Below are 24693 nucleotides of genomic sequence, written 5' to 3' on the forward strand. Positions count from 1 at the left end.
TTTTTGTTATTTTTCAACCAATAGATGCCCGAGCGTCAACTGAACATCCCTTGCAGACTGCCACTCAACCTTCTCAAATTCATTGTCTTCAGTGGTCCACAAACCAGCTGTGGATTGCCCACCATAACTCTTAGACCACTGCTTCCATGCTTCTGTACCACTCTAGAGGGTTCTGATCTAAACATGAAAAACACACCAGAGAAATAAAGAAATTTAAGGGAAGTTTCACAGGCTGCCCACTGTTTGTCTAGAGCTGTACCTCATGTTATTTGAAGAAGTAAATGCCAGACAATACTTTTAGCAAAGCTTTTTTATATCCTTTAATATTCATGTCTGAGGAAATAGTCTGATTAAAAGAGCTTAAAAGCACAGAAAGTAGAGATGCCTTGTGTAGTGTTCACCCTGAGCAACATCCATCATATGCAGCTGTGCCAGAGTAGCTTGCTTCTGTGACTTTATTCATTTATCCATTATGCTATAATTCAGTTTACACTAGGAACTCCTTGCACAGAGAAAATGTCTACTTAGCAGTAATGTAAGATACTACACAACAAGAAATATGTCAGCTACATTCCAGGCAAGACCATTACTTCTCAGTCTACGTGCCCCAGAAACTTTATTGCCACTAGCATACTAGCGGTTATCTCTTACTTCTATTTTGGATTCTAGACTTATCTGTCATTAACCCATTTCTCAACAAAAAACTCAGCATCATTAATTCTTTATCCCAGCTCATGTGAAGCTGAAAAGTAGCATGTCAGAAGCACAGCCTAGCTTTTGACTCAAAAGATGTTGCTGGAAAAAACATCCAAACTCTTTGCCGCTTCCAGATTCCAAACATCTGACATTTTCAGGTTCCTTCTTGCTTGCTATACAGTGAACCTACAACGCAACACTAAAACTACATGTAACAATCTAGAATTTGGCGTAGTGTCTTTCCAACTGTGCACAGGATTTGGTATGTCAGAAGAATACCAAACAATTGTGTCAACAACTCCTGTGGTTGACCCACCCATTTAAATCTATCTAAATTACAATCCTTAAGAATTGAAAAGGCGGGAATCAACAAGCTAATTAATACCTATCAGTGAAGCTTCCTGTTTTTCACAAAGCTCAGAGACAGTTCTCAATTTCCAAAAAGTGCCATTCAACAGAACACCCATGATGAGAGTTCTTTTTCTATTTCTACATTATTTTTTTTTCTGGCTCACAACTTACTGGGTGTCTATAAAACTACTACAAATACCAGCATGCCTTTAAACAAAATCAGCAGAATCCTTGAAAGTTTCTCCTTTTTATTTTGAAATACCAGGAACCAATAAATAAATGAGACCAGAAAGTCACCAGCCTGCTGGTGATAAGATGACCTTTAACCCTTTACATTTCTAAACAGCTCTTAGAACATGGAATTTAAATGCATGTCCATGTCCCTTCACAAAACTTTAGCATTCATAATCTTCAGAACAATTCTTATAAAACTAGTATCTACCCCCTTGGCTCTTCTGTGGTATTTCTACACCTCCTCCCATGCTTTCCACTATTTGTGATTTGTGCCACATTCATATAAAGATTATGAACAGACAAATGGATGAAAAGTTTTTCCTCTGCATTGAAAACAGTACATTACAAACCCATTATTATTCATACTTTTACCTACTTAAATACCACACATGAAGTGTTGGAAGGCCTCAACTGCAAACTGTTGTTTTTTTTTTAATTAAGATAGCTCAGTAGAAACCTTTAAAGATATACTCTTTTTTTTTTTACCTAGAAACTAAGCGCTATACCACTTTGGCTGAAGTACATTTATGAGGCCTGTTAAATTATACCAAATCCCCTGCTAAAAGTAAAATGTATCAATCTGTATTGACCTGAACGAAAAAGACACTGGTCTATCACGTTTTCAGAAGACGAGCACAGTTAAGCTAAGAATCATTTATCTATCTGGCTAGCAATAGAGTCCAAGTTAAAACACAGAGTATTATCTATTTCATCTGATAATTAATTAAAGCATTATCAAAACCTGACACTTTTTAATAGCTGGAAAAGAACCCAGAAATTAGAAAGTATACTAGAAAGAGAAGCCATTTTTGAACTTTTCAGAATTATAAAAAGTCACTAAAATCCTTTTCACAGAATTGCTTCTTTCTGGTAGGGAGAGATTAAAATAAGCACATTAACTGAGATCTTTTTGGAATGTAAATATTAAATAAAATATTCTCATCTAAGAAAAGTAAAAATAAAATTGATGACTAATAAAACAAACACAAATGCAATAAGCCATCAAAGTTTTAAAGAGACACTTTGTTCCGTAGAAGTTCAAGTTGCATGGAGTTCTGATGCAGATCAGATACTACATCAAGCAGCACAGACTAACCTTAAAAGCAGCCCCCTCTGAACTATGTGTGGCTAAATAGGGGTAGGTATCTAATACCTGATTAGCCACTTTCCTTTTCAACCCAGAAATATGTGTCTCTATACACGTCTAGGATTTTTACATAAATCAGCTTATTTTTGTCTCGAGACACTTGATGCAAGTCAATCCCATATTACTGCAAAGAAAGTATAAGGCTTAATATTCCTGACTCTGTCCTTTTAAAAAGCAAACAAGAAAATCTTGTTAAAGTACAAAGGTTTATTATTGCTGAACGAATGTAATAAAAGCCACGTTGTTTGCACTTGACCGACTTCCTCCTTCACCAGTACTGAACAGAAGCCTTTGAGGGACTGGTACTTCTTACAATACATTCCTTTCAATTACATTTCACTTCTATCTTCATCTAAAGGAGTGCTAAAGAAGAAATAAATCGAGGGGGACATTTCACATGCAGTGTACAAAACCTATAATTATTTTTGACACAGATTATCCATTTACTCCTTAACATGGTGTTTCTACAATGCTTTTAAAGTATGAGGTTGAGGAGTAAATTATGCTGAAGAGCACCTGGATGAGATAGATCAAAGATTTTGACCTAATTTAAATGTATCCAAGCATGTTTTAGTACTCTTGTATGTTTCAGGAAATCATTAAATAGGCAACTAACAGAAAACTGTTCAAGATTACATATTCCCTGCCATGTGTTATCTACAATTCCAGCAGGAGTTTTGTATATGAAGATTGCTGAATACAAAGGTCATTTATAAGCCTATTTGTACTGTTCTCCAAGATTTCTAGAAAAAAAAAACAAACAAAACAAACCTTGCACTTGCACTTTAGTATTAGTATTGTGGGAATAGGTTGCCCAGGGAGGTTGTGAATGTTCCATCCCTGGCAGTGTTCAAGACCAGGTTGGATGAAGCCTTGGGTGAGATGGTTTAGTGTGAGGTGCCTCTGCCTATGGCAGGGGGGTTGGAACTTGATAATCTTAAAGTCCTTTCCAACCCTAACTATTCTATGATTTTGCATGTTACTGCAGAATTACACACAGAAGGCCCTAGTCCAGAAATATATTTGCACATTTACATACAAGTATACCAGCAAAACTGAGATTTAGCTAGGATAGGTTGAAATCCAGATACTAATATCCAGAAAGCAAATTCTATCAAATTAACAGTGAAATTAAAGTCCAGTGGCAGCCAATACCTACTTCTCAATTTCTTTTTTTAAAGTGTAACCTTTTTTCAGTCAGACTTTTAATTTTAAAATTTCACTGACCTAGTGCTACCAGGAGGGAGGCACAAAAACCTACCAAGCAACACAAAACAAACCAGTCAACCTAACACACACAAACACAAACCCCCTTGGACACTGACATTGAACACAAAGCCTGTCCACTGAGTAGTAGTTAAAGGCCTTAAAGCATCAGAAAGTTTGTTCTTCACATTATACCTTTAAACCTTATTCTTTCAAAGATCAAAAATTGCCATAGATGGCCATGCAGCCCCATATCATCTCTTTATGGTTGGACATTAAAAGATACAATGGATATCTGTCCCAAAAGGCTGCCATTGTTCTCAGCGTGTTGTTATTTATGGTGGGAACTTATAAAAAGTCTTTTTACAATACTTTTTTTGTAAAAGTAGTAAAATGCAGGCTAATAGTGTACAAACAGTAACTGACCAGCTTGACTGGACCCCAAACACAAGGCAAGAGACAGAATTCCTCCATTATTTCAGCAAACAACAGTCTCCCCAGACACCTTGAGTTGGAGCTCCCTCGCTTATTAAACAGCTTACATTTGGAACAACCAGATGAAATCCTTGTTTACCTTGCACTTGAGCTGTTATGCAGACAAAACCAGAAAAAGATTCCTGAAATAACTAAACCCCATTTTGAAAATTTTATTTAGTTTGGTCTTCGTTTTGAATGGGTTTTTCTGAATACTAGAGGCTTTATTCTAATATTCACAAAGAACTTACGAGTTGTAACTATAACAAAATGAATACCTTCCCAAAAGACTCAAATAATTCCTTTGCATCTCTAAGCTATGATCAGTGTGCTGGGTCACTGAGACCCTGTATTCTGTCTTGTGTAAATTAAGTTTTACCAAAAAAAAAAAAAAAAAAAAAAAAATTCAAGCTACAATCCAGTAAGAACCTTCTCTTAAAACACTACTTTGATCTGGAACAAGCACTGCAACTAGATCTATTTTTGGTTAAGGGTTAATACACTGAGAATTCATGAGTGGAAGAAAGTACTTCCCAAAGGGAAGGCTTTGTTTATATTCATATGATATTCCCGAGAGACTATAGAGTAAAGATGCATTATAGAAGCCTTCCAGTATCTGAAGGGGGCCTATAAGGATGCTGGGGAGGGACTCTTCATTAGGGACTGTAGTGATAGGACAAGGGGTAATGGGTTAAAACTTAGGCGAAGTTTAGATTGGATATAAGGAGGAAATTCTTTAAGGGTGGTGAAGCACTGGAATGGCTTGCCCAAGGAACTTGTGAATGCTTCATCCCTGGCGGTGCTCAAGGGCAGGCTGGACAGTGCCTTGGGTGACATGGTTTAGTGGGAGGAAACCCTGCCCATGGCAGGGGGTTGGAACTAGATGATCTTAAGGTCCTTTCCAACCCTAACTATTCTATGATTCTATGTACCTAGAATTTACTTCGCATATTCATTACTCTTCCAAATACTCTCATACTATAATATACAAAAAATAGTGTGGCACTGTCCAGGATAAGGTGATGAAGTCACTGTTGTTTGGCACTAGAATGGACATAATATTCTCCACATAAAGAGGTATTATGATAGAAAGAGGAAGCAAGTCTAGAATATCCAAATCAAGTTATATCTGATATGGAAGTAGAGCAAATACACATACAAATATCAGGTTTCAAAATCCCAGTCTCCAAATTCACTCTCAAGTATCAATTAAACATTTCAGAAGAATATCTCTATAGCGCCCTGACATTACATCACCAGTAGAAGACCGAAAATATTCTCTGTATTAATACACAATGTAACTGAAGATACGGCAATGTTAATTTAACACTTATGTTTAGTGTAAAAACTTGAATACTCTAACAGAAAGGGACTGTGGTCTTTAAACTTTTTCATGCTATCCAGGATTGTATGGACCACTGCACTGGTTTTGGTTTTTATTTTTTTTTTTTTAACTCTAGAATGCAGAAAATTTTGTCAAAACTCAACTACAATCCTGCTGTTTTCTAACTTCAGTTCAGCCTACAAAACTACTGAATCATAGAATATCCCCCCCCCCTCCTTTTTCTTTTTTACAATACAGCTTCTTAAACAGAAAGAAAAGACACTCTACCAAGTTTCCACAGTTAGAAATAAACTGTCCTCGTTAGTTTCATGTAAACACTTTCTTTCCCTCCCATCTTCCAAACTGGGATCTATTCTCTCACCAACATATACCTCTGCAGAGGTAAGAAACCCAATCAAGACAACAAATAAGACTTCAAATAGAACATTGTACATAACTGACAATTATTTAAATGGGTAAAGGTGAAAAAGGATGAGAGAATTTGAGAATTTATGGCAGAGTACACCCAAACAGCCTACAAAAATTGCTTTCATAAAATAACCTTCATTTTCAAAATGACTCTCCAGAAACAAACTGTACAAGAAAACATAAATCAAGAGGTGACTGGGTCACTACAGTCAATACTAAAGTAAGTTTCAGAGTCTGACACAAATCATAATAATCGTAACAATGATTAATTATGCAACAGTAAGTATAGACATTTTGACTGATACGAGATGGCATTTTTGTGCTGGAAATATTTTCTGCACGATTTTTACCCTTTTTTTTTTAGCATATAATCATCTAAGATAAAATATTTAATCCCTATTTGCATGAGATATATATTGCCGATTTCCTACATCTGAAAACACAGGTGGGAAGATGCAGTATGTCATAAACAGACAAGGATACAGGAAAATCTAAACAACAGATTTTCCCCATCCAAAAGCAAGAGTGTTGTACAAGTTTATAGAGATAACTCTCATTTGCAAGGACTATTAGCTGCTCCTGAACAAAATATTTAAGGAATAAACATATATAGGTATAAGAAAGGACTTCTCAGATTTGAAATTATCCATGAGTCACAATATGAAACAGAGAATTCTTTATACAGTCACATGAGGAGCAAAGGACAAAGTTCAAAATTAAACACTAGTGAAAAAGAGAAATAAAATACCATACAGAGCATATGCTTCAATCATACATTGGCCAAGGCTTTTAAGATTCCTCAAAGGATGCTTTGTTGGACAGGTGAGCACAATTTAGCATCCTTTGATATAAGCTTATCAAGCTGCAGTACTCACTCCTAAATTTCCAAGCTAATATAAACCATGGAGAAGAGTTAAGCTAGTTACTTCTTGGAATATTATATCAAAATGCAGATAAGTGATTTCAAACCCATTTTATACTTACAGCATTTTATATGCTTCTTTAAATTTTATACACTCTTTCAAAACACAGACATCAAGTGTCATTTCTGATGGCAACTTTCAAATTTGTGTTCAAACTTGATTTCTAAATTGCTTAAGAGTAGGCCTTTCTTAAACATTATCTGTCAATTCGAGGATTGGCTCCATTAAAATAAAATATTAAAAAGTCACCTCATCCTTACACCGTAGGATTTGAACAGCACAAACTAAAACCCATATAAATCCAAAAGGAGGGAAAGAGTAGGCACATACGTGAATGAGCACATACCCTACACAAATCTGCATAAGACCTGAGAACTTGCCATGAAATCTGAAAGCCCTTCAAAAACCATCAAATTTAGTTCCATTTCTAAATGCTTTGAGAAGAAACAAACAAACATTACACAACTCTTCAAATGTATCTGAGTTTGGCCTGATAAAATCTCATCCTTACTAAGAACCAGTGCTCAAGACTGACATCAAATTACAGAATCTCAGCTTAACGATTCATTGCATTCATCCGCTTAACTTATGATGGTGACTAAGCTCAAAGTAGTACATTGGCAAATCACTTAAGATGTGTAGACAAGTCAATGGAGAAGTTAAAAACTGTATTTCAGGACAACCATTTGGACAATACACTGACTCAGTACACATGGACAGCTCTCTACCCTATGTGGGCTGGTTAATGTAAAGAATGCCTCAAATGGAAAGCAAAGCTTTAAAAAGGAAACAAAACAAAAATCCCCAAGCCCCCTCTGCATTTTCTGTGACAATCAAAAGCATCAGGAGATCAGAATTTCGTGATCTAAAAATGACCTATCCATGCTTAGTGCTACATGGTTACATCCATTCTCACGAGCCCCTAGTCTAGACGGAAGACTTTAACTCTTACACGTAGTGTATTTAGAAAACTGCATGGAAAACAATTCTCAGCATTAAAGATTTTATCAATTGCTGTATTCCACAGGCCATGAGGACTTATTTCTCACATCTTAACTCATAATGATCTGTATGGTCATAAAGAGTATCCAGTATACTACATAGTAGCAATAATAGTGAAGACTAGTAGACAAACCTTACTAATAGAAATGCAATTTCCAAGCCCTCATATCACAGTTACAGTTATGAGCTAGTCAGCCATACAGAGCCCTTTTTACATTCCCAGTGTTCTCATTTTCCAGTCATTGAAAGCAGTTAATCATTAATACTCAAAACTCAGAAATCAAGTTCTTTTTTCATAAGAATATTTTCTTTCAGATTTTAAGTTATTTCACTCTGCTATCTTATGTATGTCTTCATGATACATTAAATTTCTTAGCAACATATACACATATACATGGGCATTTTTATATACATATATTTACACACATACACCCATTTACCCAACCACAGGTTATTTTGTTTACTGCCATAGTTGCTTCTCACTTCCACTCTCTCACATTCTCTCACCCCATAAAATCTCAGAATTAATTATCTGAACCTGGTCGGATATCTTTTAAAACAGGATAATAGTCTGCAGTAAAGAGTAATGAATAGCAAAGCCAACACCACTTTGATAGGATAGATTACATTACAGCTAACTGAATTCATGAGCTGTATAGTTCACATGCCAAGAATATGTGACATGCCCTTGTAGACTGTTTCTCCAAAATCGTAGCACCCTTGCTTACTAAGAGGTTCACTCGCTATAATAACTGAATTAGCACACCTTCCAACAGATATGTTTTGAATTATTCATTTTAAAGAATCATCTTTTCAATATAATCTATAATTCAGGACTTACTCTGATAGAAATAGGGCACAAGCACAAATGTACTAAAATTAGAAGGCAAGGCAGGATATAAGTATCAGAAATTAAAGCAAAGTCAACCGATCTGGTCAGTTCAACAATTCATATATAACCCAAATCAGTTGTAACTGAAAGTTACTGGTATCCAACAGTTATTAGTTTATCATCAATTGACAGTTTTTACAGAAGATGAAACATGTTAGGTTTTCAGCAACAACAATAAAAGGTATACTTCTGTCCTGAAGAGAGATGAAATATGCCAAACAAGAAAATTAGGCGTATTAGACATTTACTGCTTTATGACCTGAACCGCAATTTGTTTCAGATGCTTACATGCTTCCTGTGAACAAGTAACAGTCTCAGAAGACCAGGCAGAGATTGACGAAATTATTATTTCATACATAAGAGATCCTCCTAAACCAATCAAGGGAGAGGAAACTAGCATTGCACTATCCAAACACATACCTCTTCAGGAGGTATCAGAAGGAAGCTGTGCCAACGACTAACGCAAATACCTTCTTGATGTAAAAATTAAATGTTACCCTTAATAGGATTTGCCAGTACACAAGTTAAGCACCAATGTTTAAACAGTCCCTAAACACCTGTTTTCACGGTACTGCCTTTTTTAGTCAAGTTTACTAAGTTCCTCAGTCTTTAAAATGAGATCTGTGTTCAACATGCAACACTCTTTAGAGGTGTCTGTACTTTAAGGTACAGTAATATACACCAAAAAAAAAAAAAAAAAAAAATTGTCTTGGTTATAAAACTAAACCAACTATGCAATGAAAGGCTCTCCAAAGCAAAGCGATCAAACAGCATGTTTTTTTTCCTGCTCTCTGCTCTCTCTGCCCTCCCTGTGTCCTAGCATTTCTAGGTTGGGTGGGTGGGTGGGTGGTTGGGGTTTTTTCCCTCTTTTTTTTTTCTTTCCTATTACTACAATCATTGTTTAATTTTACATCAAGAATCATATTTCAGAGAATCAAGGGAGGTCAAGCAAGAAAGTTGTGTTTGTTCTCAAGCAATGCAGGTCTTTAGCAAAAATTAAAGCAAATTAAGCCAGAAATCACAACTAGTCTAAGAACATCTGGAGTTCTGAATCTCTCCCTAGCCATTACATCCAATTGCCAGCAGATTATTTTTTTTCCTTCTACAAATACTTTAAATGCCCAAACACATGAAAATTAAGAGAGGTTTATGCGTGTATTTTATTACAGAAGATAAACTGGCAATATTAAATCAAGAGTTCACAACTTCAGGATATCAGTGAATCCATAACTGGCTTACTTCTACATAAAGCTGCTGGCATCACACACTCAATATTAAGCAGCAACAACTACAAGTCCAGGTATAACAACAAAACCAAGCACTAGTAACATTTGTTTCTTCACATACAATCATTTAGAATACCCAATCATGCTCCTAGCCAGGCTTTGCCTCTTTTCTACTTGCTTTGCTCTGAAAAGAAACATTATCATGGAAACACAAACCTACCTAAACAAAATGCAAGGGCATCTTAAACACAGCATTAAGTCCCCTTGTCCTACTCTCTTTTTTCAACACCATTTTTAGGTAGGAATTCCAACATTCCGAAGTAAAGGTAAAGCCTCACCTATGCATTCATCTCAGTTACTGCCTGACAGCCATGTCTGACTATTCACTTTGGTAGTGCCCATTTCAGTAGGAGCCCTCTTTATTAAAAGAGTGAGTAAAAATCAAAAAGAATATTTAAAATTAACACAGAGGTATGAACCCATGCCTCCAAATACATAGTGTCAAAGCATTTCACTTGCAATTAGACATTTAAGATAAAGATTCAAATACAAAATTTATGTATTGCAGGCTTTTACCACCAAAGTACACTCCTAAGGGGAAACTCCTCAAAGCAATATGAAACTACCATATGTTAAGCCAAGAAATCAATAACTATGCAACCAACTCCTGCTTCAGCTTTAAGTTATATGGGTTTATCTGCAGACCATCAGAAATAAAATAGATTCCTGAGGGACTGGCTAATTAGCCATAAAGCCAACTGCCTTTCACATTTCCCATTTCACAATGTTGCTTCTCTATTCACTGTGTATTGCAAGCTTTTCTCAACAGATAAAGAAATCTTCAATAAGTAACATCACCTGCAGTAAGGTACAATTCATACATACTTCATGTTAAAGAATATTAAAAATCCTTGCTACACAGGATTTTTGAGATTAAGTTTCTCAATCTGCCTCTGATGTCAGTCAGGGTGAATATTTATGGAATTACACCCTAGCAACATCTTAGCCTTAACTTCTGCTCACAAAATTAAATCATGTACACTTCCCTCCCCACCCCCCCCCAGGGAAGGAAGGGAGAAGCACAATTCCAAAATATCCTTTAGATTTCAAGTCTCAAATACTGTTATTTCACAAAATACATATAATCCACTCAAACTGTCCTATCAGAGATTTCTAGAGCATTGTTTTCCCAGAATTATCTCAAATCAAGTCAACAAGGCTGTATTCTGCCTTAACCCACATGCAACAGTGCAGCAGGAGCACTGAAAAATTTAGGCCTACCTAACAACAAAGGCAGAAAAATCATCCCCACTGCCACCAAAATAAATCTTTTAACGTTAATAGTGTTGCAGATGAAGAGCTGAGATAATTCTAGAAACTCTCTTCATTTAGCATGAAGGATACAGATTATTTTATTAAACACTTAAAAGGGATAGCTTTCATAGGCTTTAGCATCAGTGATGGATGTTCCCCAATTTGTTTCCACTTTCCAGCTGATGAAGGATGTAATGCATACAACTGAAATTTAAAAAAAAAAAACAAAACCAAAAACTTAAAAGAAACATCTTTCTTCCCCCAGAAGAAATGTATTTCCAAGTCTTTTAAAATATTTTGCAATAACACTGGTGTTCTTTTTTTTTTTTCCAGATTCTTTCCAAATCTCTTCTCAGTTACTTTGTTTTCCTTCTAATGGTTCTGTGTTGTAGGACACACTTCCTTTCTAGCAGCTTCTTTCCAACTGCCCTTTCCAGAAGGAAAAACAAACAAACAAACAAAAAAAACCAAAACAAAAAAATCAAACTTATCTAAACCAACTTTAATTAAGTAAAATTTTCCACTAACAGATCCAAGGAATCTATGTCAATCACTTAAAAAGGAGGAAGAACAATGTTGTTGATTCAGTATACTTTCCATATCCATCACTTATGAGTGTGACAACTGGGTGGGTTAAATAAGGACGTACTGTAGAAGCCTTCATCGGCCTTTGAAAGTCACAGAATTCAGGAAGAGTTAAGCGTCTTCAGAACTCAAATTGAGAGTACCAACATGCAAACTGAAACATTCTGACAAAAGAAGGGACAAATTTAGAAACAGACTGAGGAGCAGCTGTCCTCATTGTTCATTCTCCAGGGACGGACACGGAGTTACCCACTGATTTTCCTGAAAACAAGCTAAAATTTTTCAATGCATATTCTTTAAGTTATTTTTGGCAGGCCATGCAAATTAAAACTGTACAAGCTATCCTCTCCTGCACCCAAGGAGCTGTAATGGTAAGAAGCCAATAGCAAGCTGCAGGTTAAGAGGTCTGAGGCTAGAAGCCTGTCATCAGTTTTGGGGGAGATGGCTAGAAGAGTCTGCTATTATAGCACCCAGAAGTTTCACATAAACACAGTCAGCTCCCAGTCTCTTGATTTTTATGCCTGCCATCTTTATACCTATTACGGTGCATTCTAATTAGTAGATCAGCAAAGTAAAAATCTTACACCCAGTTCAGCTTGCTCTTGAAGAGTCTATGGAGAGCTCTCTTAGCATCTACCGAAACAATTCTGGAGCATTTAATTTACTGACTGGAGCGATACCTGAGAAGCATACAAAGCAGTACTAATTAAACGTGTTTTTTTTTTAATCCAGAGAGTTCCCTGCACCTTCAAAAATAATGTCGGTGTCATTACCATAAATATTTCAGATTGCTCAGAGTCTCCATATTCCCCGAGAAAAACAGAACAACATTAAGCAAATGCCAGAATGCTGTTTAGGAAGTTACATTTTCATGAAGAACCATACCAAAACTCATGAGAAATACTGCATACTAGGCATCTTAAATCGTCACTTTTAATTATTCTGGTAACAAGCCATTAACTCCTTGCAAGAAACAGGTTAGGAAAAAAAAAACATACCTTGTTAGCCCTACATGCTTTCCTCTTGTATTAGACAATGTAAGATATTAATAGTCACATTTTCCATGCAAAATAATGTATTGCACTGATAGCCTCAGTACTTTTCAAAAGTATGCATAATACAATGCCAAATGTACATAAGAAAAACAAATGCATGTCCACATCACAGGTTACAACTGCTAATAATAGTTTGTATTATATATCTCTTCTGCCTGGATTTGTCTTTTCGAATAAATGCAAATCATTACACCTGAGTTCTTGCAAATTGCATGGTAGAATCAAATTAACAAATACCAGATATATGATCTTTCATAAAAGAACTAGCTCAGAATCAGCCCTTTAAGGAAGTAAAAAAATACCCTAAGGAAAACAAATAATTGCTACACATTCTAGATACTGTACGAATAGTTTGTAGAAACAAAAAACTGCTAAGTGCAATACATAGCCAGTTAAAAAGCGTTGCATCCCAATGAGAAGGAAGCATAGCAGGAGGGCCAGGAGACGTCCTTGGATGGATAAGAAGATGCTGAGGAAATTTCAAAGGAAAGAAGAAAGAGGTTTATAAAAAGGTGGAAGCAAGGACAGATGGCCTCAGAAGAATATAGGGATGTTGTTCGGGAAGCTAGGGACCAAGTAAGGAAAGCTAAGGCCTGGTTAGAATTAAACTTGGCTAGGGATGTTAAAGATAACAGGAAGGGATTCTATAGGTGCATCACAAATAAAAGACAGACTAGGGACAACATGGGTCCTCTCCAGAAACTATCAGGAGAACTGGCTACACAGGATTTAGAGAAGGCTGAGGTTCTGAATGATTTCTTTGCCTCAGTCTTCACTGGCAAAGGCTCTGACCACACTACCCAAGGCCTGGAAGGCACACAAAGGGACTGTGAGAATGAAGACCTTGCGCCCACTGGAGGAGAGGATCTGGTTCGAGACCATTTAAGAGCCTGAACGTACACAAGTCCATGGGACCTGATGAAATCCATCAGCGGGTCCTGAAGGAGCTGGCGAATGAAGTTGCTAAGCCACTGGCCATCATATTTGAGAAATCATGGCAGTCAGCTGAAGTTCCTCACAACAGGAAAAAAGGGAAATATAACCCCCATTTTCAAGAAGGGGGAAATGGATGACCCAGGGAATTACAGACCAGTCAGCCTCACCTCTGTGCCTGGCAAAATCTTGGAGCAGATTGTGCTGGACTTCACTGGTCCCTCAACAAACTAACAAAGCTGAGCGTGAAAGCAAGACTTTGGGAATGACTCCACTGACCAGATAATTCAACAGACTCGACATTCCATCACCACTGGTATTACATAGACATATGTTATACCATGCAGTTTAGTGACACGGAAATGATGCTTCCTTCATTAATTTTAATGTGTTTCAGTTGCAAATAAATAAATAAAATGCATACACTAGCAATTTGTCTGAGGTGAAGCATATCGAAGCAGACCAATTGATTCCCTGGAGAAAAAACGGAAACACATTTACACAGAAGTTACTGTTAATGAATTAACAGACCCGCAGATAGAGTGCTCCAAGCTGGGATGAGAATGAAGAAAGAGGGCAGAAGAAAAAAGGCAGCCAAGTGGAAAGTTTTCATGAACAAATGATGCAGATCATCATAATTTAAGACTGGATAGAGCAGCTGCCAGAATTCACCGAAAGAAAATTTGAGCATCTACACGTTGGATGAGCAGCTCTGCAACACGAACATCCTCAAACTGTCTTAAAACAGGTATAGGTATTAATACAAATCCTACAGCATGAGCATTACACAGCAGCTGAGGCAGGCTTAGTTTATTAACTTGAAAGCACAGCACTTTAGCAATAAAACTAGCAGTTGTACTGAAATGAACTAACAACAGTTTAAGTCTAGTTTAGGTATATCTAAAAAGGAGAAATGTAATCGTGTATTCTACAATGTAGATATGTCCAGGAGAGCACATTCTGAATATTTCTAGCGTGCCAGGATTTGCAGTTTCAACACTATTTTCCCTGTTCCAGTCATCTTGGGCCTTTCAGTGAAAGAGCTTAGGTATTTAAGTAGAACAGTTATGCTGCTTAAATTAAACTTCAAAACCACCAAATTCAGAGTTCAGTAAGACTGTGGCACTTAAAAACATCTAAAAACAAAAACATAAATTAATCCTCATAATGTGATTGCTATTTTAGTGTTTTCAGAATGCTCTTCAGAGTAGAACAAGATGTTTTAAGTTCAAAGAATCTTTCCAAAATGTTAAGTCTGCATTATTTTCAGAACATTTTAATTTAATTTTTTTAATATGTATCATCAATGGGTTCAGGACAAAACTGCTCACAGAAAGACTTTATTTTACACCCTGTTCCTCTAAACCTTTAGAAGAAAACAAACATGACTCACCGCTTCAGAGGTAACATCTTCTCAAACACCACCCCCTGAAGATCCTCAAGAAACAAGTCTTTTATTTGCCAACTTATAGTCTTACTATCACAACTGAAATTATTTCAACACCCTTGAAAAATATATTCTTACATGAAATAAAATGGTAAACATGACACAAAGGACAATAATTTGAACATTTCTTTTACCAAAATTAACAAAGCAAGGCTACAGTTATCCACAGAAATACAATAACAAAACCGACAGTGTTTTTTTAATATTCTCTCATTCTGTAATATCCCACTCACTTTTCAAATATAATGTGTTTTGTTAACTGATGTCACAATTTATTCACCTGTTTCCCAGGTTAATTTCCTTAGCACTTTAAATGTACAGTCTCTATAGTAAAGAAGAGCCTGTACCAAGGAAAAATCTCTGATCCACCTTCACTACTTAAAAATAACAATAAAGCAATATGTATTCAAAATAAAAGCTGAACCACTGTTATAATGTGAAGTGCAAACAGCGGTTAAAAGAATGCTGCATCATATACCTCTCCCCCCCCTTTTTTTTTTCTAAAAAGGGACATATTTGTTAATTCATTTGAAAGATAGTCTTCTGTTGTGAAAACAGAAATACAGTCTAATTTTGAGAATTGCTCATCCCTAACACCTGAATATCCCAGGTGCACACTAACACATAGCGCTTCAGAAAATTTTACTTACCAACATCTTTGAAGCTGAAGCTGCTAAAAAATCTCTAAAACTGTGTAGAAATGGGAGAATGCTTTCCAAAGTAAAGACATTGCGTTAAACTACTCCCAAGTAGTACAAGCTAATGCTGAAGATGTCTTACACTGATAACTATCAACAGTAAGGGAATTCTATTTTTTAACCTAAATTGATTTGCTTAAGAACAGTTTAAGACAAGCCCTCACAAGGTAAACACAAAGTTTCCATCTTTTACTTCTCAACTTTTACTCTTCTTTGCTGTATACATGTCTATGTACCACTTTTGTTTGTTATGAGAAACGAACTCCATCACCCTTTTCTTTCTTACAATATCTGTACATTTCATAATGCCCTTAAAGTGGACAAAACCAGAATTAAATACACTTTAGCCTGGGATATGTTTACCTAAGTTTTCAAAATGTAAAAGCCAAACCATAAGGACATCGATCTTCCAAATGCTGCTCTCCCTGTCCATTATAAACAGTCCAGACATGACAACTCAGGAACTTAAATACAGAAAAGGTGAGTCAAGCCCTAATAACCTACCTGCTGTCAACCATGGGTACTTTTAAGTTCGTATTTCCTCTCTTTGAAGAAGCAGAAAGAAAAACAAGCAGAAAGAAAAACAAGCAAACAAACAAAAAAAACACAGATACTTATTTCTCTTCAAGTTTTCTATCTTTTTCAGTTTGGGCTGACACATGATGCTTTATGGAAGAATTTTTCAACACTATCTTCACCTGGAACGTTACTTTTATTTAAGTATAAAGTTGGCACGGGGAAGGTGTGGTGTTAGGTGCTTTTGAGTTTGAGAGAGGAGTTTTGCATGCTTCTTATTTCTGAAATATCAGCACTAACTGGGTTCCAGATTATTTGCATTGCAACGGGCAATTCTGAGCATCTCTGGCTATTTATAGGACTTAAATAATTTATCTTCCAAAAGTATATTCAAGAGTCAAAGCTCATTCTGTAACATGCCATTCAAGATCAAAACATAAGAGAAAGAACAGTCAATTTCTTTCTGCAATGAGTTAAGTATCTAAATAAGATTAAGACAAAACAGGCAAAAAAAGCAGGTGTCAGGCAAACACTAGCTATTCACCTCAACACTGGTTTTAAACACTGAAGACAGAAAAGCAGAAATGCGAACTTCCAATTTTCACATGTTCAAACTTCTTTCATATACTCTTACTTTTTCTGACCTTTCTGAAATATAAAAGAGAATATTTGTTCCAACCCATTTTCTTCTAGGCTAATGAGAACAAGAACTTATGGGAAAGGACCTGTTGCTGCCTACTCATAAACATGCTACTGAAATTCACCTCAGCAATGGGTAACAGGAAAAACAAGAGAAGAAAGCTGAATCACACCTGGTCATTTTCTCTCTAGAACATCAGCTATAACAATACTAACGATTTATTTTGGGACAAGTATGATCTTGTGGGAAGGAAAAATGAAGCAAGAAAGCCTGAAAACAAAATCCAAGTCATTTGGCTTTATGACTAAAGTCTCAAGGATGTACAAAAGTAATGGTGAATTCAGGACACCATTACAGTCACAACATTCAGACTATGTTTTCTTTCAAAACTTGTGGTATTTAAGGACACTGCCAAGTAAAATCGTTATTAGTTATCATTTCAGTATCAAAAAAAGGTAACAAAACAGACAAAACAGGAAAAAATGCTCACATGCCCCTTAGAATATAATATTGTAAATAGGTGAGGACTTAAGTAGTGAAACCAAAAATAACACTTGGTAAGAAACAGAACTAATCCGAGTCTGAAAAAAAAGAAAAAGAAAAAGCCAACAGTGTTCCTTGCTAGTAAAGAAGCAGTTGGCCATTCTGGTGCAATTTTTTTTTTACTTGGACTATACACAGGGAAAAGTGTCTGTAATGTCCTATACAGGATCAGTTTCCTTCTTACAGCATTAGACTGCAGCTCTGTACGTACTGTCCTGCTGATATAATGCCATTTGAAATATATTTGGCTAGCATATTTTGTATGCGAACCCAGTGAAATTATGTATTTAAAAATATGTTGTGCCTCATTTTTCCCATGCACTTTTTAAAATTTTCCCATGCTCATAAAGATTAAAATACTGGTTTGCCCAATTTTCTATTCTGCATTAGTTTAGTGTAAAGCACTTCATGGGAACAGCTGTTTAAAAGAATCTTTTCACATGAAAACACTATTATTAAAATATTTCAATCAATTGAATAGATTTACAAAACACAATTTGCTTTTATAAAGCTTGCTGTGGACTTTGAAAAATGGGCAAGAAACAGGTCTCACAGGAGAGGCAGCAAGAATAAGTTTGTCATCTTTCCCCTCCTGGAGCTCTCTTCCTTCCCCTTTCCCTATTACCAAATATTTAATTTAGGAATGTAACAACTGTTCTCCCAACTTCATCTACTCAAAACTGAAGAATGATCTTCTGTTTTTCTTGTACTTACTTACTTATTCTGTTTACCGGAATTACTTCTTCATGACAGCTTAATTAAAAATTTAGTATCTCACTTTCTGGATATATGACAGGAGTCTGACTGCAGCCTCTCTGGCTACTGGAATAGGAAGGCTGCTCTTGTTAAATGTTCATCAGAAATAAAATAAAATTAAATTTAATTTAAAAAAAGAAAAAAAGGATGACTCAAACTATGCCACTAGCGTTCACAGTCTCTCTCTCCCACAAAAAAACAGATCTACAAAGAATTTGAAATAGGTTCAGATAAGTATGGCTGGGCCATGAACTTTCAGCAGTTAAGCTTCAATGAACATGTGGTCATGACATAAATTTTTGCTTCTGTGCAGCACAGAACTACCTCAGTATTGGCACAGCTGAGTATCTAAATTCAACTGAGATTCACAGAATATTTCTGAGCTGCAGTTTCTGAGTGTGCCACACAAGCATTCGTACTTCAACTTCCTTTGAAAGGAAAATTAATTCAAAAAGAGAAGTGGACAACCAGGCACCTTCAATAGCTCTATTCCTGTTCAACCTCTCCTAGAGCCGGAAACCAGCAGGCACCCTGCTCCCGTGCCCTCCTCAAACCTGTAACTGCACTTCATCAACAAAATATTAGGATACTTCCCCCAAATGCATACCTGCACCCTAGTCTCTGCTCACAGTTCTTTTAATTAAAGGGCCTACAAACACCAAAACAAAGGTTAAATCCAGGGATTCTGGGGGGAAGTAAATGTCCTATCAATCCTCATGACACACTGTTCTCTCCTTTTTGCTTCTTCTTTCCTCACAGTGAGTTCTTAGCTAAACAAGGCAGAGTGTCCAACACAAATCAGAGATGACACATGCAATCCAGCCTGCACTATGGTGGTTGGGCTAGTCCTCTTCGCCTATGAAGGATATTTAAAACAGTAAAACCAGGTACTGCTTCCAATTATTTTTTTATTATTTTTACATTAACTTTATTCCATCCTCCAAGAGGAGGGGCCTGAAGTCAGGGATGACCACAATCTCACAGACACCAATGTAATTTTGTTACCTTAAATATTACCCATGAACAGCTGTAACAGAATGGAGCTCACCTCTCTATTTTGCCACTTTCTCAAGTTCACAGTTTCCAGGGCCATACTGTTTCTAAACCTGGGTGCGTCTATAAGCAGCAATGATCCTCTAGTAGAGAAGACACCAGAACTTCCTGTCCTGTATTTCTGGGTATCCCGGTCTCCACCACAAACATCTCCATGTATCTCAGAGCACATAACTTTTGAGAACAAGAGCAGAAAGAAAGCATCTATTCTTATCACAGCAATCAAGCTGCAGACGACTCTAAACTGCTGTAGCGAAATTGATGACAATACATTAATCTCACCCATCTGTGCAGGAAGATCAAAATGGATGATAGGGTTATACTGACTTAAACCACTGCTAAAAAAAAAAACCTGTAGATATACTCCTTCAGTACATGTGTTATAAACCTAAACTGCATTTAACTAGCTTAATTTAAAAAGGTTTAAGACAAGCAAAAATAAGTTTTCCATGCTAAACTAAACATTTACATACTATTCTGCACTGATTTAACTTAAAGCCCATTTAACTCAGGAATGCAATGCAGCATGTTAGTAGGTGCATACAGAGCAGTCCAACCTCACAGTTACTGGCTCAGATCTCAGATGCTCTACAGAGAGATCAGCAGGGCACTAGATCTTTTATACACTGCCACTCAGAGGTAGGCATACATGTGTTCAGTTTCAGTATCACTCTGGGGCTCCTGTATTGCTTCCTGGTTAGGAGCTAAATTCCTTTCCTCCTCATAGCCTTCTACTGAGGTGCATAAGCATCTCATAAATTCATTTTAAAACCAAGTTTTAAGAAGTCACCTCAGTTTCTTTGATATGGTGAGGCCTTGTGTACTTTTTGTGCACATTTTTATACCCTCCAAGTTTTGCATTTTGTCTTCCTTCTCCCTACAAAACAATCAGCTACATTTCATAGGGGATGGGAAGAACAGTCACCTTCTCAGAGTTACTCAAGAAAAGTAGAAACAAAAAAATCAAGCTGGGGAAGAGAGATGGAAGGGAGATATTCTTTAAGTATTCTGTCAGTGCCCTGACAGACAGCTATCTGCTCCTTTTACATTCTTTTTCCTCCTCTGTGTCTTCATATGGAGTAGTCGCACTTTTTTACAGTCTCTTTTTACACCTTGCGGATTCACAACTTTCCTCTTCCTTAATATTTAAGAAGCACCTCAAAGAACACTCAAAAAAGATATTTGGTAGAAAACTGACACCAAGATTACTTCCACATTTCTTCACTGGCTTCAGAAATATGTCCATTACTATTATGCTTTCTTTAAAAATTACTGCTTTTCTGCAGCCCGTGCTTCTCTTGAAGTCATAACCATCTGTGATGACAATTGTATCCACAGCAATTAGTCATGATGCAGCAAACACTCCTAGCGAAAAAAGGACTGCTTTCAAGCAGTCTCTTCATAATCTCAGTTATCAATAGAATGCCTGTTCACATTATCTCAAAAAAACAATGCACCTCAAGAGAAGATAACAGTCTTCAGTGATCATAACATTCTCAGGCCTTTCCAACTCCATTTTTAAAGACCTATTAAAACCCACAACTTCACTTGCAAAAGGGTTCAAATCGCACCTTTCTGGCTGAAGAGATCTTAGGGAAATTAAGAATTACAGCACTTACTGAAATAAACCTACCCAAAATAATTTCACAAGCATAAAGAAAAAAAAAATAAAACTTTATAGAGTTGAACATAAAAGCCTTCAAACCAGGTGCAAAAATATATGCAACTAAATGTCCCTATGTTCAAACACAGTGCTCAGACAGAGTGGATATGAACAAATGCACATCGTCACCAGTGTCTGAAATGGCAATTTATTAAACACATGCATTTACTCTGGTTAGAGGCAGCTTTGGTAAGTGTGGCAGATGGAAGATGCAAACCTTGCCTTGTACCAAAATTCTATGCAAGCAAAGCATCTTTGCTTCAAGATTGAGGGCAACGGCATGTTGGGGATGTTAAAGATACTTAGCTGTATTCAGTTAACTTGTTTGATCTCCTCACTGGCCTAACAACTACATTTAAATAATGAATATTTTATCGTGATGCAGGTAAATGAAGTTAAACCAGATGAATCAGATCTTTAGGCTTCAGTCGCGACTGTCGTCGTCTCACAGACGGGCCAAACCCGGTTACCGGCTTGTTCAGCTGCAGATCAAAAACACGACCTTGCAGCCGGCGACGCCGACACCGGCCCCGCTCCCGCACAGCACCGCCGGGTAGACAATGCCCCCAGCCTCCGCAACCTCCAGGCACTGCTCCACAACTGCAAGGGGGCTGCGGCGGGTCTTCCCCGGCCGCGCACCGCCACCACGGGCAGCCTCGCGGCCCGCAACACCTACCGGCCCCTTCTCCAGCGCCGCTGCTGCGTGTGTGAGGAGAGGGGTAGCCCCCAACAGCACCTGCCGCCTGCTCAACAGCCGACGGTCCAACCCCGCTGCTTCAGAAAGGGCCCACAGCGCCCAACAGCCACGGCTCCGGGGCGCGGCGGGGGAAAAAAAAAGGGAAGACGGGGAGCGCCCAAAAAGCGCTCGGGAAGAGGAAGGAGACAGGCAGACGTGGGGGTATCCCCTCCCGCCCGGCACAGCGCAGGCAGACACCTAAGCAGCTCCTTTGTTCCTTCCCGGTCCCGCCGCCTCCCGCCTTCCCGCACTCACCCACGGTGGCCAGGGTCTCCAGGTCCTCCAGCTTGTAGGCAGCGGGCTCGGGCGCGGCAGGCAAGCCGGGACCGGCGGGGCTGGGGGCCGGCGCGGCGGGCTGAGGAGCGGCCAGCCCCGCTGCCGCCGTCTCGCCGCCGCTCTTCGCCCCCATTTTGGCTTTGGCGGCGCTGAAGGCGTCCATGGGGCCCCCGGCCGCTCAGCACATGGAGAAGGGCGAGCCGGGTCGGCGAAGGGAAGGGGGAAGAGAGGAAGCCGCGGGGACGTAAAGTTTCAGTCTTCAGCAGGGGGGGTGGCTGCTCCCCAGGGCTGGAGCCCGTTCCCGCTGCCGCCTCTGAGGGGGCGCGGAGCCCTTCAGCATCGCAGTCAGCCGCCGCGCCGCCCGCAACTCGTAGCAGGAACCGCCACGCTCACAGACAATGGCGAGGGTGAGGCCAGCCGAGGCGAGCCGTGCAGGGCCGAGCCGCTCGGCGCCACACGCGGACCAGAGGGGCGGGGTTTGCCTTCCTGCCGCTGCGGCACAGTCCCGCAGAGGGCTGGTGGGGCGGGGACAGGGTGGGGAGGGGAGGGGAGCGGCACTGCTGCACGGCGGGAGCGTGGAGCCTCATCCCACCGCCGCCGGGGTACAGTACGCCAGAGAGGGTCTGGTAATGCTGGTAGCGCTTGGCTTCCCTTCTTCACCACTGCGTCCCGCCGGAGAGGCAGCTGCGGTGCGGGGTGGCTGGGGTGGGGTGGGGAGGCTGCCCCCAGCCTCCCTCGGGGGGGGGAGGGTCCCGTCTGCTCCCTGCAGAAAGTTACTATCCCTTACAGAGCCAGTTCCTGGCCTACCTGGCTTCCCGCGGATATCTCACAAGTTATTTTACTCCTTGTTTTCAAGCAGGTGTGGATGTCTCGGCCCCTCAGTGTACTCTGCTTTCAGGTAGCAAGGTATTTCGGCGACAGGAGCTGACTGACGGGTGCGCTAAGCTGAACTGAGGAGGCACCTAACGTGGCAGCAGTCAAGTACCCAGTATAGCTCCTTCCACAGCGGCCAAGAAACTGCTGACGATTATGCTGTACAGGGAAAAGTGGTGTGTGGGCCAAGTCTCTTGGAAGCCTTCATGTCAAAATTGGGAAGGAAATCCTAACTTTTTCTGTGCCTTGTTCTGTCCCAGTTTTACACTGTTCGCAGCTCCCACCCTATGCTCCAGTGAGCAGGATATCTGTAAAGCTTATGTGTAAATCAAGCCACACAGGTGACATTTTGCATCTCCTTTTTATTAAATGTGAAAACAATGAAGTATAAGGCCTACTAGTTTCTGTGTGGAGTAGGTATTTCTCATAGTAATGAGAAAATACATAAAATGTGTGTAAAAATATTAAAATGAGTGTGTATACAAAAAATGTAGGTATATAAAAATGAGTGTAAATACATAAATTATATATAAAAAATAAAATTTTATGTTCATCTTGCGCAACTTTTAAGAGCTCCATACAGTCTTATTTACAGCCACGATGATCAAGGGTTATAACATGTATTTTTATCTGTTAGCTTGTTGACATGAAGGGTGATGACTAATTCAGAAAAATGCTAGGTCATTTCTGTTTCCTGTCAGCCTGTGGAAAGAATCGCCAGCTGGGGAGGATGAGGTCGCTTTTGCTACAAAATTTCAAATTTCACTTGTGTTCTCTTCGGAATGCAGTTTGGCGCTTCTAGTTTGATTTACCACTTAATTTCCTTTTGCATTATGTTTCGTACATTGTATACAAAAAAATATTGTGATTCATGCCTTGAATTGAGTATTATAAAGATTCCTTAAATTGTAAATTATAAATGTTTTGTCAGGCTGTGAATTTAGTTCCTGTTTCATCAAAACCAAGCAAGCCAACAAACCTCTCAACAATAACAGTTTGAAAAATAAATGTTGATGGAGTGAGGAAATCTCAGTGTATATAAATTGTAGCTTTGTTTTTTTAGCTAAATAGCTGCAAATTGAGATGATTTTTTAGGAAAAGGTACAAGCTAATTGTGATCATCATTTTCAAGACAGGTTCCCTTAACATCAGTCTACCCAAGAAGATCAATATGTGGTCTTCCTGGAATCTTTTTTCTTTTTCATGAAAACTAAGAAATCAGTCAGATTCAGAAGAAATTGCTCAAATGTTAAAAAGGACATAAAATACTTCACAGGAGGTACGAGTTGATTTCAACTGATATTTCTTATGCTACAAACTTTACTTGATGATTAAATTACCTGCATTCAAGAATTTAGAACTTTCTTTAAAGGGCCTCCTACTGAAGTGCTTTGGCAATTGGTGGCCTGTATGACAGCTTACATTCAAAAATGCATCAGGTTTTGTGAGCACAATGTTAGCACCCTTCAATGCCATGTCTCTTTTCTTACGATTAAAGTTTGCTTCTTGCCTTGGTAGACAGGCATTCGCTAGTTGTAGTTGTAGTAATATAATTGCATATATTTAGAACATCAATGTATTATTAGTGGGCTTTATCACCTCTGTATCCTACTTAGAATTTATCTTGCAGATACTGATAATTAATCACAGTAATTCAGGGAAAGAAAATGTTCTTTCTAAATACAACGAGATTGAGAATCA

The 24693-nt window shown here is 38.4% G+C and overlaps 1 protein-coding gene across 1 annotated transcript in view; it reads right to left on the reverse strand.

The window, feature by feature from the left end:
* Positions 1 to 22598, reverse strand: part of PRKX (protein kinase cAMP-dependent X-linked catalytic subunit) — a 61355-nt gene extending 38757 nt beyond the window's left edge. Inside the window, exon 1 of the mRNA XM_062628711.1 lies at positions 22099 to 22598. Within this exon, the coding sequence (XP_062484695.1) occupies positions 22099 to 22282 (184 nt within the window). The 5' untranslated portion in view covers positions 22283 to 22598. The remainder of the gene's footprint in view (positions 1 to 22098) is intronic.
* Between the last annotated feature and the right edge of the window lie 2095 nt (positions 22599 to 24693).

This window comes from Pezoporus occidentalis, unplaced genomic scaffold (genome assembly GCF_034315485.1).
Source record: "Pezoporus occidentalis ecotype Australia unplaced genomic scaffold, CSIRO_AGI_Poc_V1 ctg32, whole genome shotgun sequence".
Taxonomy (NCBI): Eukaryota; Metazoa; Chordata; class Aves; order Psittaciformes; family Psittacidae; genus Pezoporus; species Pezoporus occidentalis.